The 9,239-nt window shown below is 44.3% G+C and overlaps 1 protein-coding gene across 1 annotated transcript in view; it reads right to left on the reverse strand.

Moving 5' to 3' along the window:
• LOC121572574 (zinc finger protein 385D-like) overlaps positions 1-5,509 on the reverse strand; it is a 69,771-nt gene extending 64,262 nt beyond the window's left edge. The window contains exon 1 of the mRNA XM_041884619.2: positions 5,390-5,509. Coding sequence (XP_041740553.2) covers positions 5,390-5,399 — 10 coding nt within the window. The 5' untranslated portion in view covers positions 5,400-5,509. The remainder of the gene's footprint in view (positions 1-5,389) is intronic.
• Positions 5,510-9,239: the final 3,730 nt, after the last annotated feature.

Consider the following 9,239-nt stretch of genomic DNA (forward strand, 5'->3'; position numbering starts at 1 on the left):
GATGTTTTTCTTTTTTTTAAACTGAAATACCTTATTTACATAAGTATTCAGACCGTTTGCTTGGAGTCTCGAAATTGAGCTCAGGTGCATCCTGTTTCAATTGATCATTCTTGAGATTCTTCTTGAGTTTCTACAACTTGATTGGTCCACCTGTGGTAAATTCAATTGATTGGACATGATTTGGAAAGGCACACATCTGTCTATATAAGGTCCCACAGTTGACAATAAATGTCAGAGCAAAAACCAAGCCATGAGGTCGAAGGAAATGTCCGTAGAGCTCCGAGACAGGATTGTGTCGAGGGGTACCAAAAAACGTCTGCGGCATTGAAGGTCCCCCTAGAACACAGTGGCCTCCATCATTCTTAAATGGAAGAAGTGTGGAACCACCAAGACTCTTACTAGAGCTGGCCACCCGGCCAAACTGAGCAATCGGGGGAGAAGGGCCTTGGTCAGGGAGGTAACCAAGAACCCGAGTGTCACAGTTACAGAGCTCCAGAGTTCCTCTGTGGAGATGGGAGAACCTTCCAGAAGGACAACCATCTCTGCAGCACTCCACCAATCAGGCCTTTTTGATAGAGTGGCCAGAAGGAAAGCCACTTCTCAGTAAAAGGCACATGACAGCCCGCTTGGGCGTCATGTCTGGAGGAAACCTGGCACCATCCCTACGGTGAAGCATGGTGGTGGCAGCATCATGCTGTGGGGATGTTTTTCAGTGGCAGGGACTAGGAGACTAGTCAGGATCGAGGCAAAGATGAACGGAGCAAAGTACAGAGAGATCCTTGATGAAAACCTGCTCCAGAGCGCTCAGGACCTCAGATTGGGGCAAAGGTTCACCTTATAACCGAACAACGACCCTAAGCACACAGCCAAGACAACGCAGGAGTGGCTTCGGGACCAGTCTCTGAATGTCCTTCAGTGGCCCAGCCAGAGCCTGGGCTTGAACCCGATCTAACATCTCTGGAGAGACCTGAAAATAGCTGTGCAGCAACGCACCCCATCCCACCTGACAGAGCTTGCGAGGATCTGCAGAGAGGAATGGGAGAAACCCCCCAAATATACAGTCGTGGTCAAAAGTTTTGAGAATGACACAAGTATTGGTCTTCACAAAGTTTGCTGCTTCAGTGTTATGAGATATTTTTGTCAGATGTTACTATGGTATACTGAAGTATAATTACAAGCGTTCCATAAGTGTCAAAGGCTTTTATTGACAATTACATTACGTTTATGCAAAGAGTCAATATTTGCAGTGTTGACCCTTCTTTTTCAAGACCTCTGCAATCCGCCCTGGCATGCTGTCAATTAATTTCTGGGCCACATCCTGACTGATGGCAGCCCATTCTTGCATAATCAATGCTTGGAGTTTGACAGAATTTGTGGGGTTTTGTTTGTCCACCCGCCTCTTGCGGATCGACCACAAGTTCTCAATGGGATTAAGGTCTAGGGAGTTTCCTGACCATGGACCCAAAATGTTGATGTTTTGTTCCCCAAGCCACTTAGTTATCACTTTTGCCTTATGGCAAGGTGCTCCATCATGCTGGAAAAGGCATTGGTCGTCACCAAATTGTTCTTCGATGGTTGGGAGAAGTTGCTCTCGGAGGATGTGTTGGTACCATTCTTTATTCATGGCTGTGTTCTTAGGCAAAATTGTGAGTGAGCCCACTCCCTTGGCTGAGAAGCAACCCCACACATGAATGGTCTCAGGATGCTTTACTGTTGGCATGACACAGGACTGATGGTAGCGCTCACCTTGTCTTCTCCGGACAAGGTGTTTTCCGGATGCCCCAAACAATCTGAAAAGGGATTCATCAGATAAAATGACTTTACCCCAGTCCTCAGCAGTCCAATCCCTGTACCTTTTGCAGAATATCAGTCTGTCCCTGATGTTTTTCCTGGAGAGAAGTGGCTTCCTCGCTGCCCTTCTTGACATCAGGCCATCCTCCAAAAGTCTTCACCTCACTGTGCGTGCAGATGCACTCACACCTGCCTGCTGCCATTCCTGAGCAAGCTCTGCACTGGTGGTGCCCCGATCCCGCAGCTGAATCAACTTTAGGAGACGGTCCTGGCACTTGCTGGACTTTCTTGGGCGCCCTGAAGCCTTCTTCACAACAATTGAACCTCTCTCCTTGAAGTTCTTGATGATCCGATAAATGGTTGATTTAGGTGCAATCTTACTAGCAGCAATATCCTTGCCTGTGAAGCCCTTTTTGTGCAAAGCAATGTTGACGGCACGTGTTTCCTTGCAGGTAACCATGGTTAACAGAGGAAGAACAATGATTTCAAGCACCACCCTCCTTTTAAAGCTTCCAGTCTGTTATTCTAACTCAATCAGCATGACAGAGTGATCTCCAGCCTTGTCCTCATCAACACTCTTACCTGTGTTAATGAGAGAATCACTGACATGATGGCAGCTGGTCCTTTTGTGGCAGGGCTGAAATGCAGTGGAAATGTTTTTGGGGGATTAAGTTCATTTTCAGAGTGACTTTGCAATTAATTGCAATTCATCTGATCACTCTTCATGACATTCTGGAGTATATGCAAATTGCCATCATCAAAACTGAGGCAGCAGACTTTGTGAAAATTAGTATTTGTGTTATTCTCAAAACGTTTGACCACGACTGTAGGTGTGCCAAGCTTGAGCATCATACCCAAGAAGACTCCAGGCTGTAATCGCTGCCAAAGGTGCTTCAACAAAGTACTGAGTAAAGAGTCTGAATACTTATGTGATATTTATTTTTTATATAAATTTGCAAACATTTCTAAACACCTGTTTTTGCTTTGTCATTATGTGGTATTGTGTGTAGATTGATGAGGGGGGGAAAAACTATTTAATCAATTTTAGAATAAGGCTGTAAATTAACAAAATGTGGAAAAAGTCAAGGGGTCTGAATACTTTCCCAATGCACTGTAAGCCCTTGGGCTTCCAACCACACCTGCACACCGTTTAAAATAAATATATATTGTTGTCTATCACTTGTTTAGTTAGGTGCAAATACATTTACATTTTAGTCATTTAGCAGAAACTCTTATAATATGCCATTTAGCAGATGCTTTTATCCAAAGCGACTTACAGTCATGTGCACATACATTTTTAGGTATGGGTGATCCCGGCGATCGAACCCACAATCCTCTACTAATTGAGCTACAGAGGACCATATAGATCAAATAAATAGAATAAAAACTAAAAACAGCAGTACCATTATTACAGTAAAGACCATGAATGAAAACACAGTGAAATGACAGCAGATGGCCTTGAGGCCATGGAGACATTCAGACAGAAATGGTAAGGTAAGAGCATGTGTCTGATCTCTGGGACAATGTGTAGGCCTCTTTCTAGAGCTTTGACATTCCGACCTGAAGATCACTGACGTCATGATTTGACCTCTTATTTTTCTGAGTTCCCAGTTGTCTTGAAAGCACCATAAAACTCATATTTGTGTGAAGCTGGATTCAGTGCTCTCTTCGGCATTAAAGCAAATATTGATCCAGGTTAGATGTGACAGCAGAGATAAGGTGCGCATTGTCGACCACACCCATGACTTTGAGAATCTCAGACGCCACATGCATCAAGCACATCTCATTAGTGGTGGTGAAATAAGATACATTATGTCAGACTAATTTGCAATTGACTGTCATAGCCCCACATTAAAAGTATGTGATGGTGAGTTAAGAAGACAATCAGAAATAGGCCTGCTATTAGAATGTTTTTCAATTGACTGCCATAGACCCAAAATTAAAGTAAATATTGGCTGTTAATACTTTTTTTCACTTGGTTGGGGTTGCGAGAATTTTCAGATATCAAAAGGGGGTCATGGGCTAAAAAAGTTTGGGAACCCCTGCTATATGCTTATGCGCGAGTGAAGTGAGTTCGGAAAAACTTAAAATATTCTATGCATTTTGGGAATTTCACACCAAAATGGTTTGGTGCGGTTTTTCCGAACTCTGGTGCATTTACCCACTTAGTATGGTTCGTTTCGACTGGTGTGAACATTCTATGCACTCGGGAACGCACAAAACAAAGCAAGAAAATGGTGGTCTCGGTCAATTCGTATTGTGGTGCCGTTCGCTCCCAGTGAGAACAAAACGCAATCCGTACTAAACACAGGAAAATAACCAGAGTCGCGCATTATTATTGGTTGTTTGACTGCGCTTATTGGTTGTTTTGACAGCATTTGATTAAATGCACGCAGCATCATAACTTGAGATCTCAGACATATGTGAGTAGTAGCAGCGCATTTATGAGCGCATCTAGATTAGGGGAAAGGGGGGCTATACCTGGGATGTAGGCTACTGAATATAGCCTACTCACGTCGCAGATGGAGCGTCTATTGCGCTGTTTCCTCCCGTACGTTGTTGGAAGACCAAAGCGAAAGTAATATGAAGATTTGGACACAAGTGACGCTTTAATCATAAATTGATTCAACGTGAGCATGTTTGTCCAATAAACAAATGACTTGCATGGACACATGGTTATGTTTAGGAATTTTTGTTCGTTTGACATTTGGCAATGTGAAACCAACCGAACCAAATGAAAAACAAATACAATGTAACAAACAGGCGAACTATAGCTCAAAACTATGTGTGAAATAGTTTTCATATACAAACTTTGTGTCCAACTCAGAATCAAATAGGCTTCCCCAAAATAACATGGTCGCTGTGGTAGCCTGATTTAAAATGTCATGTAAACAAGATTATTAGGGAAACGTTTAAAAAATCGACAGTTATATTAATCTGACTATTTCTTATTATTGTGTGCATACTACTCAGTGCCAGCCGTTTTCCTATTGGTCAGTTACCGGGCTCGGCTAGTAACAGCAGCCACCCTACACGATAAAGGCAAAACATTCGGACACTGACAGAACTTTGTCGGAGCCTACAATCGCACGTAGTGTACTTAATCGGCAGACCTAGACCCTGTCACACTGAACGATCCAAGACGTCCGACAATCGTTTACGACCTAAGAATTTGCCCACGACATGGAAATGTTGTCTGTGGTACAGGTAAAATCGGGGCACAAAACGGCTAAAATCGTACAGTCTACAAAAGCATGTATGTATGTACGTACTAACGGACGGAGACAGATCCACAGACACCTCCCAGATTTAATCGTTGGGGACAACAAAACAAAAAGGTGGAATCAACTTGCCAGGATGGGCAACAGGCTATTCCTGTGACCCACACGTTCTCAAAGAGCGCATCCTTACAGCAGACATGTAAATGAAGCAGCTAACTGTGCATTTACTTAGCCTTAAAAACAATATGGATTACGAGACATGAATTGTAATTAACCTAACCGGTTTGAGTTGGCCATTTTTTATTTTATTTAAGGCTACCTAAGTGCATTCTGGTAATTTCCTACTCTACTTTAAGTAAAAAGAAGCATCTCCTTACCTAAATGCATGCTGGTCTTATCAACAATCAATATTCCGTCTGCATGCAACTTCACTGCCCGCTGATAAAGTCTTTAATCGATTCTAGCAGAGCGTGGTGGTGCGATGGGTCCAGAATGAGTCTCCTCTCCTCAACAATAGTCTACCACTCAATGCTGAGGTAGGCTACTCTCCCTCCTCTAAACTCCCTCTCTGTCTCTCTAACCTTCTTTACACCTTGAGCTAACATGTGGTCCAATCACTATCTGATCAAGGTTCGTTTACACATGGAGTTGAAATGTGTCTCTTATCCATCCACTGTGCATGCATTGTGACCAGATTTCCCAGTGCCTTCCTGTATACAAATTATTAGACTTTCTTTCAAAATAATATGAGTGTATTTATTTTAAGACAGTTATTGATGCCACAGGTCAATGGTGCTACCTGTCAATGATTTGAGAGGCCGGTATAATGATTATTTAAATTATTTGACCGTCCAGATCTGTTTAAACTCGATCGATATCCATATACAATTGGTCCCTGAATACCCCTGGAGGTGGTCAGGAAGATTTATTTTAATGTATTTTAATCGTCACCTGTCTGAAAATGTGGGCACAATCAGAATGTAGACAAGATCAGGAAAAAGGATGCATGTTAGAATCAGGGATTCTCTCCCTCCCCCTCCACCTACCTCTATCTTTCTCTGAGATGTGTGAAGAATTTGACTTTATTGGGGTATAGGCTCCATATGCAGGGTGTGTCTGTGTCATCTGTAGTATGCTATTTGAGGTTATTGGTCAAGTCATGACTGAGCCAGGTGCTCTTGTTAACCTATAGACATGCACACGTGTGCGTGCACACAGAAAGAGAGAGAAAGAGAGAGAGGGAGGGAAAGAGGGATGGAGGGAGGGTGGGAGGGAGAAAGAGCAGAGAACTGAAGTGATCTGATGCGGCATATAGGATACCATGATCACCATCCAGCCCTAAAAAGGGGGAAATCCCTGCCTCCTCACTGTGATTCATTCCTTCCACTGTGAGTCTATGGAGGCTGCCCAAGCTGTTGTCTTTGGATGAGGCCGTGTTTTTATGTGTGTGTAAATCGTTTAACATCCTCACTCCATTCCTCCAGGGGCTGGTATTTTTAGATGCATCCCTGCCTTCACTGTGTCAGAAGGAAACCACATACAAGATGCAGATACAGTGCATTCGGGAAGTATTCAGACCCCTTGACTTTTTCCACATTTTGTTACGTTACAGCCTTATTGTAAAATTGACTGAATTATTTTTTTGCTCATCAATCTACACACAATACCCAATATTGACAAAGCAAAAACAGGTTATAAGAAATTTTTGCAAATGTATTGTACCAGAAATACCTTATTTACGTCAGAATTCTGAGCCTTTCCGATGAGTCTCGAAATGTAGCTCAGGTGCATCCTGTTTCCACTGATCTTCCTTGAGATGTTTCTACAACTTGATTGGAGTCCACCTGTGGTAAATTCAATTGATTGGACATGATTTGGAAAGGCACACACCTGTCCATAAATGATCCCACAGTTGACAGTGCATGTCAGAGCAAAAGCAAGCCATGAGGTCGAAGGAATTGTCCGTAGAGCTCAGAGACAGGATTGTGTTGAGGCACAGATCTGGGGAACAGTCCCAAAAATGTCTGCAGCATTAAAGGTCCCTAAGAACAAAGTGGCCTCCATCATTCTTAAATGGAAGAAGTTTGGAACCATCAAGACTCTTCCTAGAGCTGGCCGCACGGCCAAACTGAGCAATCGTGGTAGAAGGGCCTTGGTCAGGGAGGTGACCAAGAACCCAATGGTCACTCTGACAGAGCTCCAGAGTTCCTCTGTGGAGATGGGAGAATCTTCCAGAAGGACAACCATCTCTGCAGCACTCCACCAATCAGGCCTTTATGGTAGTGGCCAGATGGAAGCCACTGCTCAGTAAAATGCAGGACAGTCCGCTTGGAGTTTTGCCAAGAGGCACCTAAAGGACTCTGACCATGAGAAACAAGATTCTCTGGTCTGATGTTACCAAGATTGAACTCTTTGGCCTGAATGCCAAGTGTCACATCTGGAGGAAACCTGGCACCATCCCTACGGTTAAGCATGGTGGTGGCAGCATCATGCTGCGGGGATTTTTTTCAGCGGCAGGGACTGGGAGACTAGTCAGGATCGAGGGAAAGATGAAAGAAGCAAAGTACAGAGAGATCCTTGATGAAAACCTGCTCCAGAGCACTCAGGACCTCAGACTGGGGCAAAGGTTCACCTTCCAACCGAACAACGACCCTAGGTACACAGCCAAGACTACACACGAGTGGCTTCGGGACAAGCCTCTGAATGTCCTTTAGTCGCCAAGCCAGAGCCCAGACTTGAACCCGATCGAACATCTCTGGAGAGACCTGAAAATAGCTGTGTAGCGACGCTGCCCATCCAACCTGACAGAGCTTGAGAGGATCTGCAGAGAAGAATGGGAGAAACTCCCCAAATACAGGTGTGCCAAGCTTGTAGCATCATAGAAAAGACTCAAGACTGTAATCGCTGCCAAAGGTGCTTCAACAATGTACTGAGTAAAGGGTCTGAATACTTATGTACAGTGAGGGAAAAAGGTATTTGATCCCCTGCTGATTTTGTACGTTTGCCCACTGACAAATAAATGATCAGTCTATAATTTTAATGGGAGGTTTATTTGAACAGTGAGAGACAGAATAACAACAACAAAAATCCAGAAAAACACATGGCAATCACGTGGCAAAACCCTTGTTGGCAATCACAGAGGTCAGACGTTTCTTGTAGTTGGCCACCAGGTTTGCACACATCTCAGGAGGGATTTTGTCCCACTCCTCTTTGCAGATCTTCTCCAAGTCATTAAGGTTTTAAGGCTGACGTTTGGCAACTCGAACCTTCAGCTCCCTCCACAGATTTTCTATGGGATTAAGGTCTGGAGACTGGCTAGGCCACTCCAGGACCTTAATGTGCTTCTTCTTGAGCCACTCCTTTGTTGCCTTGGCCGTGTGTTTTGGGTCATTGTCATGCTGGAATACCCATCCACGACCCATTTTCAATGCCCTGGCTGAGGGAAGGAGGTTCTCACCCAAGATTTGACGGTACATGGCCCCGTCCATCGTCACTTTGATGCGGTGAAGTTGTCCTGTCCCCTTAGCAGAAAAACACCCCCAAAGCATAATGTTTCCACCTCCATGTTTGACGGTGGGGATGGTGTTCTTGGGGTCATAGGCAGCATTCCTCCTCCTCCAAACACGGGGAGTTGAGTTGATGCCAAAGAGCTCGATTTTGGTCTCATCTGACCACAACACTTTCACCCAGTTCTCCTCTGAATCATTCAGATGTTCATTGGCAAACTTCAGACGCACCCTGTATATGTGCTTTCTTGAGCAGGGGGATCTTGCGGGTGCTGCAGGATTTCAGTCCCAGCTGCCTTGAGATCATTGACAAGATCCTCCCGTGTAGTTCTGGGCTGATTCCTCACCGTTCTCATGATCATTGCAACTCCATGAGGTGAGATCTTGCATGGAGCCCCAGGCCGAGGGAGATTGACCGTTCTTTTGTGTTTCTTCCATTTGCGAATAATCGCACCAACTGTTGTCACCTTCTCACTAAGCTGCTTGGCGATGGTCTTGTAGCCCATTCCAGCCTTGTGTAGGTCTACAATCTTATCCCTGACATCCTTGCAGAGCTCTTTGGTCTTGGCCATGGTGGAGAGTTTGGAATCTGATTGATTGATTGCTTCTGTGGACAGGTGTCTTTTATACAGGTAACAAACTGAGATTAGGAGCACTCCCTTTAAGAGGGTGGTCCTAATCTCAGCTCGTTACCTGTATAAAAGACACCTGGGAGCCAGAA

Source organism: Coregonus clupeaformis, chromosome 8 (genome assembly GCF_020615455.1).
Source record: "Coregonus clupeaformis isolate EN_2021a chromosome 8, ASM2061545v1, whole genome shotgun sequence".
Classification (NCBI taxonomy): Eukaryota; Metazoa; Chordata; class Actinopteri; order Salmoniformes; family Salmonidae; genus Coregonus; species Coregonus clupeaformis.